The 22,434-nt window shown below is 44.6% G+C and overlaps 1 protein-coding gene across 1 annotated transcript in view; it reads left to right on the plus strand.

Moving 5' to 3' along the window:
- The first annotated feature begins 454 nt into the window (after positions 1–454).
- Positions 455–22,434, plus strand: part of ano10b (anoctamin 10b) — a 39,399-nt gene continuing 17,419 nt past the window's right edge. Inside the window, exons 1-6 of the mRNA XM_068049928.1 lie at positions 455–635; positions 1,882–2,055; positions 2,150–2,284; positions 17,054–17,173; positions 18,596–19,159; positions 20,577–20,632. Of these exons, the coding sequence (XP_067906029.1) occupies positions 455–635; positions 1,882–2,055; positions 2,150–2,284; positions 17,054–17,173; positions 18,596–19,159; positions 20,577–20,632 (1,230 nt within the window). The remainder of the gene's footprint in view (positions 636–1,881; positions 2,056–2,149; positions 2,285–17,053; positions 17,174–18,595; positions 19,160–20,576; positions 20,633–22,434) is intronic.

The raw sequence follows: 22,434 nt of genomic DNA on the forward strand, positions 1-22,434 counted from the left end.
TTTTAACTGTAATTCATCAGTTCGGTATGAGAACTGACACAGATCCCCTGAGGCTTCCTTATTACCATAGTGACAGCTGCATCAGTAGCCCATAAGTTAATTTATCATCAGGTTCAAGGAGGACGAAGGTTTAGGTCAATTCCACAAAGTTGTTGCAGGAAGAGGCAGTGCTACATCAATAGGTGATACCAAAGACACACTGTATTGGTGAAACCTCTTTCTCCCTGCATCCCAAACTATTTATAAGGACAGTCTTCGGGTCAAATTTACAATACAGTATATGATTGATGTTCGCCTCATTTTGCAAATGCAGTCAAAATAGTTCTTCCAAAAAGCAGAAGTCTGCCTATCATTAAAGCATCATTTGAAGTTAACAGTTCCACTTGTATGTACAAGCCATTATCACTAAGAGATCATTATTTTGTGGTTATAAATTCTTGTTGGTTAACACTCTATGTTCTTTCTCATGGACCCCAAGGAACCAGCAACCATGGGCTCTTGGACGAGGGCTACCTGTAAATGTTGTACTTCCAGTGCAGTGCAGCCTCTGGTCGCCTTGGAGCTGATCGAGAACATCAACATGGAAACCAAACAATGGCTGATGTCCAGAATCCAGGCAGAGAAGACAGTTGGTGGTATGACAGTGCCAAATAACTAACAGTGAACAGGTTTAAAAAAACTCTAAACCTAAAAATTCCACCGATTAATCCAGGATTGTGCCCACTGATGCCCTATAGCACAGACCCGCCACTGGAATTTGCTGGATCAATAGGAGGGAACCTCATTTACATGGGGCAGATAGCTCTCAGTGCCACTTTTGAGCAACTATTTGGTGTTCACCTGCTCCATGGTCCCTGACATTGCTCCAATTGATCCAATCCAGGATTTATTTTTTAAATATCCCTCTTTGATGATCTAAGCCCATTTTCTGAGACTGGTCCCCACTGGTGGACATACATATATCCTTGCGAAGTTTGGTACACCTCACCTGACTCAGTGTACTCACCACCACTACTACACTGGGTCTCCTACCATGGCCAGGTCTCCCGCTACTTGTGAGCGTTTGGTCTATTACAATGGGAGACTGAGGAATCTCAGGGGCTCTGTATTTTTGAATTATGATATTGCATTTTCTTCACCTTAATTCCATGTAGAATTTTAACTGCCTCCTCTTCCTCTTCTCTTGTGATTAATATTATGGTCTTTGACTTGGCTCCTGTGGCTTCTCTGCTTTTCATCCTTACCTAGGTCTTCCATCTGATCCTTTTCTTACATTTTTGTACTCTTCTTTCATCACACTTAACAGTGCCTCTGAAGCTCTCTGGCCTTTCCTCTCCTCTGTGAACCTTTATTTTCCTTTTCTGAATATCCTCTTTACTTTTGACTCTCTTTTATTTCTGAACTTTTTCTCTGTCACACATTTCTTTCAAAAGTTTATCACAGTGTTCCGCCACCTCACTTTTCATTTGTTTTTCTCTTGTCACTCTTCTTCTATTTCTTCTTTTTAATACCTATGTCTCACTTTCATTCTTTCTTTCTCAATCTCTGATTCACTCGGCTTCTTTCTCACTCTGGTTCCTGTTTTCCCTCTCAGTTTCTCGATAACTGTTTATTCTCTCTTTCTCTGTCTTTATATTCATACACTTTATGTATTCAGGTATATCAGATATATCTGTCCCCTTGTTTCACTCTATTTTACTTTTCCTTGCCATCTCCTTTCATTTCTTAATGTCTATTTGCCTGTTACAACGGGTCTAGATGCTGTACTGGGAAACTGGTAGGATTGGTATTCTGGAAGAATGAGTTCAATTAGATCAAAGGACTTTCTTTGTTTGAACCAATCTTGTTATTTTATTTGTCACTTCCTCCCTCTTTGTCCAGGTGCTGAGCTAATGGTCCACCCTGGTGAAGATGACGATGGGAACATGCTCCTAGTTTCTGCATCTCAGCATGTTCTCCTGCGGACAGCTGAGGTTCTGGGACTTTATAAACTGTACAAAGATGGCTCCATGGTCTCATTTTCCTACAGGGACCGGAGAAATTTTCAAAACTCAGGTATTGTGCCCACTTCAAAAGAAGAAAAGTCACCTCAACATTCTGTGTTTTGCTTACTTGTCAAAGAATTTCATTCTTTGTGTTTTCTTTCTAGTTAATGTAAATGAATTTCTGACACTAGCCGAGCGTCAGTTCATCATTTTGCGTGCACTAGAGAACATAAAGGCCGTAGATGAGAAGTATATTCCAGGATATCCCACAAAAGCCCTCTATCCAGGAGAAGTGATTTGTAAGTTCTAAGTCTTGTCAGTATATTGTGAAACAGTGCTACACCAGCACTGGATTTTTATTCTTTGAAGTATAAGAAGCATTAAAATTATTTACTTTTTTTTAATAAGTTGACCACACAAGACAAGTGTTGGAAACTTAACAGTGATCTGTACAATGCAATTTTCAATCGTACAGAGCAGGGATGGCACAATGTAACTCACCAGTGAAATGTCCAGCAGGGTAATGCCCGTACAACAAACTGGCATCATCACAAGTCCTTTGTTCAAGAATCAAACTATTAAAGGGTGTTCGTTTTGCAAAACTTACAGTCTGGGATTTTTCACACAAAGTAATGTAGGGTGTGATTATAATGCCATTCTGTGACAGTATAAAAACAATGTTATACTGCTTTGTTTTAATCTAAACTCCAGGAGGCCATAGGCCACTGCCTGTATTTCCTGTGGGCGTGCCCATATGTCATTGGGATAAACAAGCTGGATCTAGCATAGAAGACAACATGAGCCGTGCCTCATGGATGCCCATCTCCCAGATGCCAGGCAGAAACAACAACAGCAGCTGCTTACCTTGACAGTCAGGCTCCTGGGCATACTGACATTGTGAAGCTGGACCTCCTGGGCACTTCTTAAACTTATTTTCCAGTGCTTTTACTGTTATGAGGAAATGGATGTTTCTATTTTGCAACAATGACTAAAATGCAGAAATCCAATGCAAATTTAGCCAAATGAGATGATACCAAACTAGGAGATGTTGGGGAATCAGAAGATGCAACTCAGAAATTACAGTTGGGCAAATTATATAAGTGGGCCTAATAATGGCATAGTAAATTTAATAGAAACTGGGATTGTTCTTTCTTATTATTCTTTCAAAAAATATGGGCGTCGCTTGTTGTATGATCGCCTCAAGAGTGATGTCTCTTTAAGAACTCAGTATGCTAATGAAGTAAGTACCAGGATGTAGTCACGTGACTAGAAGCCAGAGTCACTCTGCAACTGTAACACCCTAGGACAGAGGTTCCGTACATAGTTTGCTCTGTATTGTATACACTAGCTTAGCTGTTAATAAACCAGATAGACATCTTCAAGGCACTGGAATCCACATACCTTATTGTGTGGCTTAAGACAACACAAAGAACATATGATATGGTGGCAACTGTGGTGAAAAGACCAGCTATAACCTTGAAGACCATGGGCAAAACAGCAAATCAGTGAAAAAACTTTAAAACAAGTACCAGAAAAGAGTGAAAGAAATACTGGACCAAACAGGGGAACGAAGAAAAAAATTTACCTCCAGCTGTGGGAGACAGAGTGCTGAATGACAGGCTGCAAATAGAATCCTGTGGCTGGCTGAGTCATTGTGCCAACAGTCGAGGAATCCTGGTTTAGAGAAAAGGCTTTGAAGTGCTTGGAAAAGTGTTTTTCTTTAAAGCCTCCATGGGAGAGAGAAAAAAAATGGGACAAGCCCAATTTCTTTCTCTGGCTGATCAAGGTCGGCGCCATTACATGAGGCGTCTGACAAAAAAAACTTATTAAACCCAGAGCACTGCATTGAAGCAGTCAAGCTGCAAAAATAATTAAAGCAGTCAACCATGAAGGAGATAAATAAACTTTAGCAAAAAAAGCAAAGGGGAAAACTCTTGAACTGCCTATGGAACAGCTGTGTAAACATACAACCTAAAGTGCTGAAAGCAAAATAAACAGAGCACACTGTCCAGCACCTGTTATTCTCCATCAAAACAGCTTGTCGAAATAAAAGAGAGTTTCTTAAAGGGGAAACAGTGCAGAATTAGCAGAACAAATTTTATAGCCAGTTTCAAACCACAAATAGAAAAGTCATAATAAATACAGTGCTGAAGGCACACAGAGCTGAACAAAGTTAACTACAGAGCAGAAAGCCAAAGAACAGTAGAAAGATGGGCATCAAATTTGTCAGCATGAACTTGAAGGCCATTGATATCCTCTCTGAGTTCAAACCTTTTAAACAAAAAATGCAGTTATGCTTCACAGACCAAGCGGTGGTAGAACCAGAGAAGAAGGCTATGAAAATACTGATAGCAGTTGGAAATGAGGGGTTAAACACAATCAATACCTCTGGTTGATCTGAAGAGGACGAGAAAGACCATGCAAAGATATGGGAAGTGCTAGAAGATCAGCTTTGGGTATGATTGAATTTTAGAATTCATCACCTGGAATTGATATCTTACAGGCAACGGCCATAAGAATCAATAGATCAATTTGTCAGTAAAAGGCATAGTAAGGGCAATGAATGCGACTTTTCAGAAACTGAGCTGTCGGAGCTGGTGATTGTTTCAACACCTATTGAAGCTTTTCAAAAAGACCTCTTGGGGAAAAAAGAAAAGTCACAGCATTGATGCACTGCTAGAAGATGGTCGGAAATACGAAGACATTGGAGCTGGGCAACAGCATTTGCAAGCACTAGGTGTAGCCAACAGTATCGGCATGATAACCAGATCACAAAAACCAAACAAGCTGTGTGGTGAGTGTGGTTTGTCCCACTCACTGCGAAGTTGTCCTGCATTTCAATACCTGTGCAAGGCATGTGGTGCAAAAGGACACTGGGCCCGCCTAGGCAAGAAATCTGGCTCCAAAGATGCAGCCAGAAGTCACAATAGGACACAAACGAACAGAAGACAGGTGCAGCAACAGGGCAACAGCAGCAAGGAGAGCACCAGAGACTTGCATCAACACAAGCCGATACATAAAGTCCACTGCGAAATAGACCCGAGACAAGGCTCAGAGAGAAGCAATTCTCAGCCAGAAGATGATCAGGTGTTTCACATTGAACACCTGACACATTGGGCTGGATTTTAAGGAGCTCTCAATGTCGGAATCCAGGGAAGGGCGGGTCTGAGGATGGCCCCAGATGAGGCCTGCCACGGAAATCGACGCTGGCAGGGCCCAGTCCGATCCTCCCCGCGGCGACAAGACACCATGGTGGCCTCCCCGCCGCTGGGCGACGGGACCATAATTTAAATATTTAAATCAATTAATATAATTAATTTAAATAAACTTACATTGCCTCCTGATACCCCACTGCAATCTTTGGCCTGGTGGCCAGCACTCACGCATCTTCGGATCCCCGTCCAGAGAAATGAGGTGCAACACTGGTGGGGAGGGGGTAGGAGGTAGGTTTTTCCGTGTGGGGGTGGGGGGGTCAAATTAGCGTCATGGGTGTAGGGGATGGTGGGAAGGGCTGTAGTGTAAAGTTTGTGCAATTTCGGGGGCGGAAGGATGATAGTAAAGGTAAGTGTTTTACTGGGAGAGAAGGGCAAATAATTAATTTCATTGATATTGGGGGAGGGGTGGTTGGGAGAAGGGCAAAAGAGATGTATTTGTTTAATTTTATTAAATCTTTCTTTAAATATTTAAATATGCTGGTCGGGCTAACAGTCCTTTAAAAATGGTGTCAGCGCCTGCACACAGGCAGCTGATGCTGTTGCCGGGGCCGGACAGCCCACGCCCGCCATGTGATCCCGTCTATTTAACTGAGCTGCCGCGCTTGGAATCGTGACAGCTCTTTGGTGTGGGCCGCCATATTTTTCACCTGCCACTGAAATTCAGCCCATTGTGTCGATGAAGTCAAACAACTGGAAGCTTTTGTGACTATTAAAATGTGCCTAAAGAAAGTTGGCAAACACACACTCAGGATTAAGATTGACACCGGGGCTAGTGCAAACATCCTACCAGTCTGAATCCTGAAGGACATGTTCCGGGATCATTGGAAATTAATGATATAACCGACAGCTGCAAAGTTAACTACATACAACGGGTCACCCATCCCTTGCAGTTGTACACTAACAATACAATGCAGCTATGGCAAGTCGGCACGGAAACCACAAATATATTACCTGGTAGACATGAATGGACCAGCAGTGGCAGGACTACCAGCGTGTGAGGACCTCAGCATTATGACTATCCACGAGGTCACCAAGGTACCTAATACAGCAGAAGAGACCAAGGGTACCCACATTGAGTCAGTCCCCATGACCTGCAACAAATGTACCAGACAGGGTCGACGCCACAGGAGATTTCAAAGGTGATGCCGTACTGCAACTCAGAGAGGATGCAATTCCATCAATCAACCCTCCCAGAGAGTGCAGCGTGCATGTACAAGAAAAGCTTAAGTGTGAGCTAGATGACATGGAACGCATTGGCATCATCCATTGTGTGCATCATCACACAGACTGGTGCAGCCCAATTACAGGCATACTAAAGAAGGATGGAGCAATCAGAGTTGTCTAGATTCGAGGCGTCTAAACCTGAAATCATCCCTGAATCTACCCCTGAAATCATCAACAGTGCCAAGCCTGCTATACTTTCAGCACTACGAACTGCTTTGCCTGTGCTGCGATGAGGGAGCAGTACCACAGTACATGCGCGATGCCAATAAGAACAAGGGTGACCGCGGTGACTGCAACAACTACCGTGGAATCTCCCTGCTCAGTATAGTGGGGAAAGTCTTCGTTCGTGTCGCCATAAACAGGCTCCAGAAGCTGGCTGAGCATATCTATCCTGATGCACAGTGTGGCTTTCGAGCAAAGAGATCCACTATTGACATGCTGTTCTTCCTTCGCCAGCTACAGGAGAAATGCCGTGAACAACGGCATGCCCCTCTACGTTGCTTTCATTGATTTCACCAAAGCTTTTGACCTCATCAGCAGATGTGGTCTCTTCAGACTACTAGAAAAGATTGGATGCCCACCAAAGCTACTAAGTATCATCACCTCATTCCATGACAATATGAAAGGCACAATTCAGCATTGCGGCACCTGATCAGACCCCTTTCCTATCCTGAGTGGCGTGAAACAGGGCTGTGTTCTCGCACCTACACTGTTTGGGATCTTCTTCTCACTGCTGCTCTCACATGCGTTCAAGTCTTCAGAAGAAAGAATTTTCCTCCACACAAGATCAGGGGGCAGGTTGTTCAACCTTTCCCGTCTAAAAGCGAAGACCAAAGTACGGAAAGTCCTCATCAGGGAACTCCTCTTTGCTGATGATGCTGCATTAACATCTCACACTGAAGAGTGTCTGCAGAGACTCATCGACAGGATTGCAGCTGCCTGCAATGAATCTGGCCTAACCATCAGCCTCAAGAAAACGAACATCATGGGACAGGACATCAGAAATGCCCCATCCATCAATATCTGCGACCACACTCTGGAAGTGGTTCAAGAGTTCACCTACCTAGGCTCAACTATCACCAGTAACCTGTCTCTCGATGCGGAATTAAACAAGCGCAAGGGAAAGGCTTCCTCTGCTATGTCCAGACTGGCTAAGAGAGTGTGGGAAAATGGCGCACTGACACAGAACACAAAAGTCCGCGTGTGTCAAGCCTGTGTCCTCAGTACCTTGCTCTATGGCAGCGAGGCCTGGACAATGTATGTCAGCCAAGAGCGACGTCTCAATTCATTCCATCTTCACTGCCTCCGGAGAATCCTTGGCATCAGGTGGTAGGACCGTATCTCAAACACAGAAGTCCTCGAGGTGGCCAACATCCCCAGCAAATACACCCTACTAAGCCAGTGGCGCCTGAGATGGCTTGGCCATGTGAGCCACATGGAAGATGGCAGGATCCCCAAGGACACATTGTACAGCGAGCTCGTCACTGGTACCAGACCCACCGGCCGTCCTTGTCTCCGCTTTAAAGACGTCTGCAAACGCGACATGAAGTCCTGTGACATTGATCACAAGTTGTGGGAGTCAGTTGCCAGCGATCGTCAGAGCTGGCGGGCAACCATAAAGGTGGGGTTAAAGCGTGGTGAGTCGAAGAGACTTAGCAGTTGGCATGAAAAAAGACAGAAGCGCAAGGGGAGAGCCAACTGTGTAACAGCCCCGACAACCAATTTTATCTGCAGCACCTGTGGAAGAGTCTGTCACTCTAGAATTGGCCTTTAAAGCCACTCCAGGCGCTGCTTCACAAACCACTGACCACCTCCAGGCGCTTAGCCATTATCTCTCGAGACAAGGAGGCCAAAGAAGGAACCTCTCCCTAAAGAGATGCCCCCACAACATTCCGACATTAGAGGAATTGAATCCCAAGTTCAAAGGAGCCAAATTCTTCTCCAAGTTGGATGCTGAACATGGGTATCGGTTGGTACACCTAGCTAAGGAATCTTAGGAAGTCACCACCTTCAGGACACCATTTGGAAGATATTGCTTCCAGAGACTACCCTTTGGCTTATCTGTCAGTCAAGATCTGTTTCAGCAGCGTATGGACAGAATTATACAAAAGGTGCCTGTATATGCATTGCCAATGATATGCAGTAATGGGCAAAACCAAAGAAGAATATGATTGAAATCTTCATTCACTGATGGCAGTAGCTCATCGTGAAGGGCTTGTTTTTAACAGCAAAAGTGCCAAGTCTGATCAATTTCTTTGGCTCCATCTATTCCAGTTGTGGAATCTGTCCTGACCCAGGCAAAGTAGAGATGTAAGGCATCTGCCTGCCCCACAAGACAAGGAAGACCTCCAGAGATGTCTTGGATTTTTCAACTTCTTGGCACCATACATTCCAAATTTTTCTCACAAAGCATCATCACTGTGAGAGCTCTTAAAGAAAGATGTACCTTATATATGGCAGGTGGACCATCAGCATATGTTTGAGTCTCTCAAACAAGCATTGTCAGCAGAAACCTGTACCCTGCAGTACTATGATCCAAGGAAGAAGACAATCCTGGAAGTCGTTGCCTCACTAAGGGCTAGGAGCGTGCATCCTACAGGATGGCAAACCAATTGCATTCGGATCCAAATGTTTATCCTCCAATTACTCAAACATAGAGCGTGAAACACTTGCTCTGGTGTTTGGGAACACAAGGTTCCACACCTACCAGCTCGGTAAGCAGTTCACTGTGGAAACCGACCACAAACCAATGGAGATGATCTGGCGCAAACCATTGACAAGCGCACCACCTCGACTACAGTGACTCTTAGTGAAAGTACAGGGGTATGACTTTGACATCTGCTACAAACCGGGTACCAAAATGGTCACCTCAGATATTTTTTTTTAAGAGATACAGCACTGAAACAGGCCCTTCGGCCCACCGAGTCTGTGCCGACCATCAACCACCCATTTATACCAATCCTATACTAATTCCATATTCCTACCACATCCCCACCAGTCCCTATATTTCCCTACCACCTACCTATACTAGGGGTAATTTATAATGGCCAATTTACCTATCAACCTGCAAGTCTTTGGCATGTGGGAGGAAACCGGAGCGCCCGGAGGAAACCCACGCAGACACAGGGAGAACTTGCAAACTCCACACAGGCAGTACCCGGAATTGAACCCGGGTCGCTGGAGCTGTGAGGCTGCGGTGCTAACCACTGCGCCACTGTGCCGCCCATATGTTGAGCAGATTGCCAGACCCGAACAAGAATGAAGAAGTTCCACTGGATCTACAAGTAAACAGCATGGACATCGAGGTGGAAGATGCGATTTAATGCATTTTGATCAGCACAAATGTAACCAACTACAATCAGAAACAGCCAATGACCCACAACTGAAGGCACTGTGGAGAGTCATCATGGAAGGTTGGCCAGACACGGTAAAAAAGGTGCCAGAAACCCTCCGGTGCTTTTGGCCTTATAGTGATCAACTCGGTATCTCGGGAAGCATCACCTTCAAGGGAAAACAAGTGCTGTGCCCAAAGCTCTCCGACAGGACATCTTATCACAACTTCACCAAGGCCATATGGGCATAGAGCAAACGAGATGACTGGCACGAGACACTGTTTATTGGACAAGGATCAACAGTGACATAAAAGGTTAGTGAGGATGTGCGAGGCATGCCAGAGCCACCAGCCACAACAACACAAAGTACCTCTACATCCTCACAAGATTTCATCAGTCCCTTGGTCCAAAATCGCCACTGATCTATTTACCGTGAATGGAGACGACTTTACCTTAGTCACCGATTATTTCTCCAAATTTCCAATTGTCAGACAGGTAAAAGACTTTGCAGACACATTTAGTGCCATGTTCAGTCTAATTCATTGCACCTGAAGAAATTATTTCTGACAATGGGCCATAGTATACTGGCAGACCTTTCAGGGATATGTGTGCCAAATGGGGTGTAAATCATGTGACGTTCTCACCACATTACCCTAGATCTAATGGTTTTGCCGAGCAAATGGTTTGCACAGTCAAAGCACTTATCCTAAAGTATCGGACTAGGAAACAAGATTCTTGTGTTGCCATGTTACATCTCTGAGCTACACCTCTGGGTATGGGCTTACCGTCACTAGCAGAGATCATGTTTGGCAAACAAATGCAAACGATCTGCCAAACCATCATCTGTCCAAATTCTCAGAGATCCAGGAGAAACTGCTCGAGAAACAAGGGAGAATGAAAATGGTGCATGACCGACATGCAGGGGCGGAACTACCTCAGCTACACATAGGTCATACACCCCATAGTGAGAACATGGTTACCCGCAGAGGTATCCAAAGTATGCAGTGAGCCTAGGTCCTACGAGATTACAACATCTAATGGAGCAGTGTTGAGGGGGGACCGAAGCCAACTAAGAGAAGTGTGCAATACTCCAATTGCACACAGCGGACTCGAAAACACTCTGATGATGATCTGTGATGCATCTGTGAAGGAACAACAGCACAACAATCAGCACATTGACAACATGGCTGCAAACCAATAACAGACAAGGGTCAAATCCACATCTCCAGATGGTAATACTATAACAAGATCTGGAAGAGTTGTCAACCACTGAAACAATATATAGACTCTAAAGCTTTTGCACATGTAAATTTCATAATGTCTATCCCTGTGTAGATAATTTTGATGTTATCCAATTTTATGTGTTTTTACTTATAACATATGAGACTTTTCTTTGGAAAGAAAGGGGATGTTGTATGATTTCCTTTTGAATAATGTCCCGTTAAGAACCCAGTATGCTAATGAGCTAAGTACCAGTACGTAGTCATGACTAGAAGCCAGAGTCACTCTGCAACTGTACCAATCTAGAGAGAGGTTCGGTACATAGTTTGCTCTGTATTGTATGCACTAGCTTAGTTGTTAATAAACCTGTTAGAGATTTTCAAGGCACTGGAATTCACATACCCTATCGTGTGGCTTAAGACAACACAAAGAACACATGACATCGCTGGCTAGGCCAACATTTATTGCCCATCCCTAATTGCCTTTGAGAAGTTGGTGGTGAACTGTCTTCTTGAACCACTACACTCCATCTGGTGTACTTACATCCACTGTACTGTTAAGAAGGGAGTTCCAGAATTTTGACCCAGCGACAGTGAAGGAACAGCGATATAATTCCAAGTCAGGATGGTGTGTGACTTGGAGAGGAACATGCAGGTGGTGATGTACCCATGCATCTGCTGCCCTTGTCCTTATAGATGATCGAGATTGTAGGTTTAGAAGTAGCTCCCCATTACCTTCACAGGGGCAGTTGGAAAGGGAAATAAAATTCTGCCTTTGCCAATGATGTCCGCAGCCCATGAATTAATAAAAAGAAAATCAAGATGGGCACTTCCTATATGCCATATGCTGGTACAGTAGCCTTGTGGTTATTTCACTGGACTAGCAACCCAGATATTGTGAGTTCAAATCCCACCAATGCAAGGTGTGATAATAGAAATCAGTAAATGTAGCAATTTTTGGGCTGGTGCCAGACAATGTTGATGAATGTTACTGGATTGTTGCAAAAACCCAACTCCTTCACTAATGTTCTTCAGGAAAAGAAATGTACTCCTATTAATCTAGTCTACATGTGTCTTAAGTCCCTGCTTGATGGTTAATAGAACCATAGAAAAGTTACAACACAGAAGGAGGCCATTCAGCTCATCATGTCTGTGCTGGCCAAAAAACTAGCCGTCCAATCTAATCCCATCTCCAAGAACCAGGTCCATAGCCTTGCAGGTTACAGCACTTCAGCTGCATGTCCAGGTACCTTTTAAAAAAATTGAGGGTTTCTGTCTCCACCACCATTCCTGGCAGTGAATTCCAGACACCCACCACCCTCTGGGCGAAAAAGCTTTTCCTCATGTCACCTCTAATCCTTCTACCAATCACCTTAAATCTGTGCCCCCTGGTAATTGACCTCTCCGCTAGGGGAAACAGGTCCTTCCTGTCTACTCTATCTAGGCCCCTCATAATTTTGTACACCTCAATTAAATCACCCCTCAGCCTCCTCTGTTCTAAGGAAAATAACCCTAGCCTATCCAATCTTTCCTCATAGCTGCAACTTTCAAGCCCTGGCAACATTCTTGTAAATCTCCTCTGTACTCTCTCCAGAGCTTTCTATAATGTGGTGACCAGAACTGCACGCAATACACCAGCTGTGGCCTAACCAGTGTTTTATACAGTTCCAGCATTACATTCCTGCTTTTGTACTCGATAACTCCGCCAATAAAGGAAAGTATTCCATATGCCTTCTTCACCACTCTATCTACCTGTCCTGCCACTTCAGGGACCTGTGGACATGCACCCCAAGGTCTCTCACTTCTTCTACCCCTCTCAATAGCCTCCCATTTATTGCGTAGTCCCTTGCTTTATTTGCCCTCCCCAAATGCATTACCTCACACTTCTCTGGATTGAATTCCATTTGCCACTTTTCCGCCCATTCAACCAAACCATTGATATATTTCTGGAGTCTACAGCTAACTTCTTCACTATCAACTACACGGCCAATTTTTGTGTCATCAGCAAATTTCCCAATCATGCCTCCCACATGTAAGTCCAAATCATTAATATATACCACAACCAGCAAGGGACCCAACATTGAGCCCTGTGGAACGCCACTGGAAATAGCTTTCCATTCACAAAAACATCCATCAACTGCTGCTCTTTGTTTCCTGTCACTGAGCCAATTTTGGATCCAACCTGCCACGTTCCCCTGTATCCCATGGGCTTTCATTTTACTGACCAATCTGCCATGTGGGACCTTATTAAATGCCTTACTAAAATCCATGTAGACCATATGCACTGCACTACCCTCATCGATTCTTCTTATTACTTCCTCAAAAAACTCAATTAAGTTAGTAAGACATGACCTTCCCCTAACAAATCCATGCTGACTATCCCTGATTAATCTGTGCATTAATAAGTGGCAGTTTATCCTGTCCCTCAGAATTGAATCTAACAATTTACCCACCATCGAGGTCAGACTGACCGGCCTATAATTATTTGGCCTTTCCCTCACACCCTTTTTAAACAATGGTACAATGTTCACAGACCTCCAATCATCTGGTACCTCGCCTGTATCTAGTGAAGATTTGAAAATGATCCTCAGCGCATTTGCTATTACCTCCCTGGCTTCCTTTAACAACCTGGGATGCAATCCATCCAGCCCTGGAGATTTATCCACTTTCAAGGATGTCAGACCCTCTAATACTTCCTCTCTCATTATGCTTATGATATCTAATATTTTACAGTCCTCCTCTTTAACTGCATTGTCTGCATCATCCCTCTCCTTTGTGAAGACAGAGACAAAAACTAATTAAGAACCCTGGCCACAACTTCTGCATCCATACATAAGTTTCCTTGTACATCTCTGATAGGTCCTATCCTTTCCTTAGTTATCCTCTTGCTCTGATAAAACATCTTTGGGTTTTCCTTGATTTTATCTGCCAATAATTTTTCATGTCCTCTCTTTGCTTTTCTAATTTCCTTTTTTACTTCACCCCTGCACTTTTTATACTTCTCCAGGCTTTTTAAAGTATTAAGATTTTTGTGATCATCATAAGCTTTCTTTTTCTGCTTTAACTTACCCTGTAAGCTTCTAGACAACCAGGGGGCTCTAGATTTGGCAGCACCATCCTTTATCTTTGTAGGGACGTGCCTACATTGTGTCTGTAGTATCTCACTTTTTAATGCCTCCTACTGGTTTGCCACTGATTTGCCTTCAAGTAGCTGTATCCAGTCCACTTTCGCCAGGTCACTTCTCAGTTTCGTAAAATTTGCCTTCTCCCAATTTAGAACTTTCACTCCTATTTTATCTTTGTCCTTTTCCATGATTATGCTAAAACTAACTGTATTATGGTCACTATCTCCAAAATGGTCACTCACTGTTACTTCAACCACTTGCCCAGCTTCATTACCGAACACTAAATCTAGAATTGTGCCCCCTCTCATTGGGCTTGTAAGGTGCTGGCTAAAAATGTTCTCTTGAGTGCAGTTCAAGAATTTTGTCCCCTCTGTGCCCTTCATACTGTTTGTATCCCAGTTGATATTGGGGTAGTTGAAATCCCCAACTATTATTGGCTTGAAGTTTTTGCACTCAGAAATTTGCCTGCATATTTGTTCTTCTATCTCCCTCTCACTATTTGGGGGTCTATAGTACACTCCCAGTAGTGGGGCTGCCCCTTTTTTGTTTCTGAGCTCCACCCATATGGCCTCGTTTGATGATTAATTTAGCATATCATCCCTCTTCAAAGCTGTTATTGATTTCTTAACTAAATGCGACACCCCCTCCTTTTTTTACCCCCTCTCTATTCCGCCTGAAAACTCTACATCCAGGGATGTTGAGCTGCCATTCTTGCCCCTCTTTAAACCAGGTTTCCGTTATAGCAATTATATCGTGATGCCATGTGTTTATCTGCTCCCTCAGCTCATCGGCTTTATTTACTATACTCCTTGCATTTAAATAAATACCCTTTAACACTGCCAAATTCCTGTGCTGCACACATTTTAACTTTGTTTCTTCTGTCTTTCAGAGTCACTCGCAAATTTCTGCCTCGTGTTCCCTGCCCTGAAATTGTCCTATCTAAGACTGCACTCAGGTTCCCATCCCCCTGCCAAACTTGTTTAAACTTTCCCTAACAGCATTAGCAAAACTTCCTGTAAGGATATTTGTCCCAGTCCTGTTCAGGTGTAGACTGTCCGGCTTGTACAGGTCCCACCTTCCCCAGAACCAGTCCCAATGCCCCAGAAATCTGAAGCCCTCCCTCCTGCACCATCTCTCCAGCCACACATTCATCTGGTGTATTTTCCTATTTCTACACTCACTAGCATGTGGCCTTGGGAGTAATCCGGAGATTACTACCTTTGAGGTCCTGCTTGCTAATCTTGTTCCTAACTCCCTAAACTCAGCCTGCAGGACCTCATCCCTCTTTCTTCCAATATTGTTGGTACCAATGTGGACCATGACCTCTGGCTGTGCACCCTTGCCCTCCAGAATGCTCTGCAGCCACTTGGAGATATCCATGACCCTGCACCAGGGAGGCAACATACCGTCCTGGAATCATGTTGGCAACCACAGAAACGCCTCTGTTCCCCTGACTATAGAATGCCCTATCACTATTGATCTCTTGTCCTTTCTCCTCCCTTCCTGCACAGCTGAGCCATCCATGGTGCTCTGGTCATGACTGTCGCTGCACTCTCCAGAGGAACCCTCTCTCCCATCGGTATTCAGAACTGAACTGAATACCGGTTAGAAAGTGGGATGCCCTCTGGGGACTCCTGCACTACCTGCCTTGACCTTCTTGTCTGTCTGGCAGCCACCCAGTCTCTCTCTGCTTGTGCTCTCTTAATCTCCGGGGTAACCACCTCCCGGAACGTGCTATTCCTGTAGGTCTCTGCCTCACAGATGCACCACAGTGACTCCAGCCGCCGCTCGAGTTCAGAAACCTGGAGCTCAAGCTTCTGCAGCAGGTGACACCTCCTGCAGATGTGTTTGTCTACGACACATGGAGCGTCCATGACTTCCCACATGCCACAGGAGGCACATTCTGCTGGGCCAAGCTGCCCTGCCATTATTTAGCTTTACAAACTAATTATTGCTTGTATAATAAGTAGAATAACTTACCAGTTACTTGCCAATCAGTTTTTTCCCCTGTACCGTGGAAGCTGAAAAGGCAGAAAAGAAAAGACTGCAAAGAGCACCCCCTTCCCCGAGCCAGTGAAATCTCTCACACAACTCATAGCCTTACACTGTGTCCAAACTGCACTTTCTAATTAGTAATTACTAATAAATTACACTAATTAAAAAAACCTTAGTGGTACTAATCTCATCACTTACAAGGTAGTTATTTGAGGCTTTTTTAAAAAGAGCTTTTTTTTTGTCTGATTTTTTAAAGCTATTTACAGGTAATAACAGCTGTTACTTACCAATCAATCAGCTTACAGATTTCCCGTGATGCCACTGTTAGTTGTTTTTTCACTTTTCAAACCCAGCGGACGCCGACACTGCTAGCGAGAGACTGCCGACTGCTGCTCCGCTCCTCAGATAAATGTAGGCCTCAAGCCCCGCTCTTGATTTATAGCTCCCGCTCTGGTCCTGGTTCCTCATAGGTCTGCCAACTGCTGCTCCGGTCCTCAGGTAAGTGTAGGCCTCAAGCCCCGCTCTCGATTTATAGCTCCCGCTCTGGTCCTGGTTCCTCATAGGTCTGCCGACTGCTGCTCCGGTCCTCAGGTAAGTGTAGGCCTCAAGCCCCGCTCTCGATTTATAGCTCCCGCTCTGGTCCTGGTTCCTCATAGGTCTGCCGACTGCTGCTCCGCTCCTCAGGTAAGTTTAGGCCTCAAGCCTCGCTCTCGATTTATAGCAATGACAATAAATACAACTGTGTCCAGTTCCCAAGAATAATGTGGAATCTGAAAATTTATCCCATAATTAACTCAATTTTTGATGTTGTGTTACAGGTAACTTGATTCACTGAGACAAGTTCAATGCTTTATATAAAGGGCCTTTAGAGTCAAAATCTGTAACTTTGACAGAACAATGCAAAAGGCAGCTGTGCTTAGTGTCGACATCCTCAATTCTCATGTGTCTTGACTTCAGTTAACAGGCTACAGAAAATCAAGATTCTGCATACATTCTATCCATTGCATGATGAAGAAATGCTGAATGAGCTGGGAACTCGCTGGTACTCTCACAGGAATCTGACCTTGCAACCCATTGGTGAGCAGACCAAATTTTGAAGGTCACTTGTGGTTCACATATTGTGCGAGCTATCTTATTGGGGGCAGGGCTGTTATAAGGTAGGCAGGAAGGGTTCACTACATCTGTCCTTGCTCTCCCCATGTGATGGTCACTTGTTTGTCCCAAGCCTGAATTTTTATGCAGACCCTTGGCATCTTCCTTATCAAGACTCTCACCCTAGTGCCTCTCATCTCAGTTTATATGATCTTCTAATGTTGATTGGCTTAACCTTACCTTTGTTTTTTTTTACTGTTACTCACCTGTGCCCAGGTTTGTTGTTTGCACGAATTTCACCTGGCTGTATGTGGTGTGATGTTGACCCCTTCCTTTTCTGTTAATCTTTTATAACTTTATTTACATTCTTGTTTGTGTTTGTTTTTCATCACTCATGTACCTATTGCTAAAGAATTAAAACATTTTATCAAGTTAAAGCACAAAACACTAGGGGATCCTACATATTTGGTGAGGGTCTGTATTGTAGTCTGTGTCAAGGGACTTGCAATACAGGATGTGACAGGGATCCAACACATGGCAACATGAGATATGGTAGTGGACATACACATTCATGTTGCATCATATGTATTGGGGCTCCTCTGCATTTAATTGTGGATGTGTGAGAGTCTACTAGAGATGACACTGGTGACGCAATTAGTAGCACTTTTGCCTCCGAGCAGGTTCTGGGTTCAAGGCCCACTCCAGGACTGAAGCACAAAGATCAAGGCTAACATTCCAGTGCAGTGCTGCACTGTTGGATGTGTTATCTTTTGGATGAGATGTTAAACCAAGGCCCCATCTGCCCTTCCAGGTGGATGTAAAAGATCCCATGGCACAATTTCAAAGAAAAGCAGGGGAGTTATCCCTGGGGTCCTGGCCAATATTTTCCCTCAATCAACATCATAAAAACAGATTATCTATTTAGAGATACAGCACGAAACAGGCCCTTCGGCCCACCGAGTCTGTGCCGACCATCAACCACTCATTTATACTAATCCTACATTAATCCCATATTCCTACCACATCCCCTCAATTCTCCTACCACCTACCTATACTAGGGGCAATTTATAATGGCCAATTTACCTATCAACCTGCAAGTCTTTGGCTGTGGGAGGAAACCGGAGCACCCGGCGAAAACCCATGCAGTCACAGGGAGAACTTGCAAACTCCACACAGGCAGTACCCAGAATTGAACCCAGGTTGCTGGACCTGTGAGGCTGCAGTGCTAACCACTGCGCCACTGTGCTGCCCAGACTGCTGTTTGTGGGAGCTCGCTGTTTGTTTCCTACATTACTTCATTGGCTGCAAAATGCTTTGAGAACGAAGCAGTTTAACAGTATTCTCTTCACGTAGCGGAAGACTACATAGTGTAACTTTACTATTTCATTTTTGTGTTTTTTTTTACAGATTCAATTTATAGATATTTTGGTGGTTCTGTCGCCATGTACTTCAGTTTTCTCGAATTCTTCACCTGTTCTCTGATGCCCATGGCAATCTTTGGTACCATAGTGGTCTCTCTTTCAATGGACACAATAGACAAATGCATCCTCTTTTCTGTTTTCAACATTATCTGGTCGACTGTGGTCATGGAGTTATGGAAACGCCACAGTTTTGTTCTGTCTTATACCTGGGGTACCATGCAGATGAACAGCCAATTTGAGGAGCCCCGTGTGGATTACAAAGGCCCTATGGGAAAGAACCCTATCACCCATCGCTACCAGCCCTATTATCCTGCATGGAAACGCAAAATGAAGATCTGGCTTGTTTCTGTACCAATACTGTGTTTGTTCCTGGCCTTTTCTCTCTATGGGATGTTTATTTTCTTCAGAGCAGAAGCATGGGTCAAGGCCTTTCACAGTGAAAACAGCTGCTGGGCATGTGCATTATATTTACCAAGTATTCTTCACACTCTCTATGTTACTGGCATGAATGTCCTGTATAAAACGGTTGCTAAAGTGCTTACTGAATGGGGTAAGTGCATGCTGAGAACAGTCAACAGGGCGCAATTACCCATGTACACACAGCCTGTGGCATTATCACCAGTAGCCCCTCTTTTAGAGAACACCATCAGGTCCTGCTGGTGACATCATGGTCGCACAATGCTCCACCAGCAATGCTAAGGTTGTCAATCCTTCAGGATTGGCCTGGAATCTCCATCAATTAAAGATTGGTCTCCTAGAAAAAAATCATAGGGGCACTAAAGAGATTTGTATTTTTTTTTGAACATTTGTTTATTAGCTATAAAAATATTGGAGATGGAGAAAAATGAACAAGGCAGTCAGAGGCAGAAGATCATGCAATAAACCCTCAGGAATATGTCAAATCAGAGTTTGCAACCCTAGGCAACGCACAGTGTGCTGGCCTACACTGCCTGAACCGTCTTAGCGTCTTGCTGGATTTTCTTCTTAGTTTCAGAAACACTACTCTAACACAAATTCCTCCAGTAAGAGAATACCATAAGGGGGTGGCCTAATAACTACATTATATAGATGTCAAATGTGGCTCAGTGGTAGCATCCTCTCCTCTGAATCTGAAGGTTGTGCGTACAAGCACCACTTGAAACTTGAGGACCCAATGCAGGTCCTCCCTAAGGGAGGAGCTGCACTAGCTGAGGTGCCATCTTTCAAATGAGATGTTAAACCAAGGCCCTCGTTTTCCCTCTCAGTTGGACATAAAAGATCCATGGTACTATTTTGAAGAAGAGTAGGGGAGTTCTCCCCAATGTCCTGGCCAATATTTATCCCTCAACAAACATCAGGGAAATAGATTATCTAGTTAATAGCATACTGCTGTTTGTGGAAGCTCGTTGTGTGCAGATTGGCTGCCGTATTTCTTACACTACAATAGTGACTGCACTTAAAAAGTGCTTCATTGGCTGTAAAGCACTTGAGGACATGAAAGGCACAATCTAAAGCTAGTCTGTCTTTCTTTTACATTGGGACAACAGTTAGGAGAGACCAATTTAAACATGAGACTTGACTACCAGGCACACTGTTTCTTCCCTGAGGAGGGTTAACTATGACAGCCTAGCTTGCTGGTTGGAGCAGTCAAAGCATTCAAATAATCCTTCGTGTGTCAGCATTAACAATGTGACAAAGAAATTTATGGTGGCAGGGAGACAGTATACATTTGCACTTCTGTAAAGTGCCTCAGGATACTTTACTACATTAGAGATGCTAGATAAAGGAAAATATTATTTATCTATATAGTACCTTTAACATAGAAAAATAGGTGTAGCACTGGTTCCTCTCTTGGTCTAGGCTGAAGGTAACAGTGAGGATACAAGTGGTTAAATGGGTGGGATGAAAGAAAAAGAATAGAAAAAATATAATAAGGATAGCAGATGTAGCTGAAATGATTTCTAAAATTTGTTGCAACTTTATTCCAGAAAATCATCGATTAGAATCCTCTTTCCAAAACCATTTGACAATAAAAGTGTTGGTGGTAAGTACACACGGCACTCACTGCACTTTTGAATCTGCCGTCATTTAAGTGACTAATCTCAGCTTTGAGTCACCTCAAGCCATGTACCATCCTGACAAAGGGGGCAGGCAGGCTGATGGGCCCCAAGCACTCTGCCACTATTAGGGGTATTAGGGTGTTGTGAGGCAGCATCCCCTTTAGTTGTTCCACTAGAGTAGATTCCTGCTTTCATCAAGGTCTTGCTTTGATCTATTCCTACCGTCTAATCCTGTGAGGAAATCATGGCTCGAGCTTCATCCTGTCACCCATGGTGCATTCCATTAGGATCCCAATGTGATGTACCTGAATGAATCCAGTAAATGCCATAGTTTTGAAATCCAATTGCGGTGCACCCATTTTCAATCCTTAAAATAGGCCACTATATTTCCATTATGGCAAGTGGGTGCGTGCATTATTCTGCATCAGAAGTGCACCCAACTCTATATTGGTTAGGGAGCCCTGAAATTGTCCAGGGCACCAGCCTGAAACTAGCGTTCGGATCATTGCATATGCGAACTGGGGGCCTGCTGTTTCAAGACCCTTTGTAAAATGGGTTTGCAACTCACCACATCATGTACCCCCTCACTGATACTTTGGCAGTGACATTCACCCCCCCCTCACTGGCACTTTGGCAGTGACATTCACCCCCCCCCCCCTCACTGACACTTTGGCAGTGACATTCACCCCCCCCCCCTCACTGACACTTTGGCAGTGACATTCACCCCCCACCTCACTGGCACTTTGGCAGTGACATTCACCGCCCCCCTCACTGGCACTTTGGCAGTGACATTTACCCCCCCCTTACTGACACTTTGGCAGTGACATTCACCCCCCCCCTCACTGGCACTGGGAGTTATATAATCCCCCTCACTGCCACCTTTGGAGTGACATTTACCCCCTCACTGATACTTTGAGAGTTATGTAATCCCTCTCATTGGCCCTATTGGAATTATTTCACCCTTTATACTGGCACATAGGCTTTTAGTTCACCGCCGACTGTTTGATAAAAGAATCAGGAAAGATTATTTTCACAGGAAAATTCTAAATGGCAATTTCTAAAAAGTTTCCAATGAAGTGACTTCCTTAATAATTAGTTATGGGCCGGAATTTAACAGTGAGGTGATGGTCCCAATCACAGCTAGAAAGCCAGGGCTGAGCCTGCCTCTGCCAGAACTGAAAGCCACGCTGCTATTTTGCGTGGCTCCGGCCCTTAATTGGCTTCAGATAGGGCTTCCTCCCCGCTGAAGGAGGAAGACCCATGTCCAAGAGCTGCCAGCCAATCAGAGGGCTGGCAGCACTTCATCCCCGCAGTGCCACTGAGAGCAGTGACCACTGCTGGGACTGCACCCAGCAAGAAAAGGACCATGGACACAGCGTCCAAAGATGTAAGTTGGTAGGGGGAGGTGGGTGGTGATGTGGGTGGTCGCACTTCACCAGGGAAAATCGGCGAAGACCCAGCAAGGGGGGGAGGGTGGGGTGGGGGGAGAATGGAGTGTAGGGTGGGGGGCAGGGGGTGGTGGGTTTAGCCAGGCAGTCCGTGCTGCTGGGGGGGGCCGATCAGGAGGCCCCGCCCCCGCCCACAACCTTATTACTAGGAAGCCTCCCCAGGTGCCAAAGTGTACTGGTAAAATAACAGCAAGGTGAGAAGAAACCCTTAGGTGGCCATTATTTGGCCACTTAAGGTCCTCAGTTGGCCTAAGAGTGGGCGGGCAGTTTTCCACCTCCCCCGCTACTGGTAAAATAGCTGCAGAGGTGGGTAGGCATTGGGCATGGCACCCCGCCAC

Source organism: Heterodontus francisci, chromosome 17, assembly GCF_036365525.1.
Source record: "Heterodontus francisci isolate sHetFra1 chromosome 17, sHetFra1.hap1, whole genome shotgun sequence".
NCBI classification, from domain to species: Eukaryota; Metazoa; Chordata; class Chondrichthyes; order Heterodontiformes; family Heterodontidae; genus Heterodontus; species Heterodontus francisci.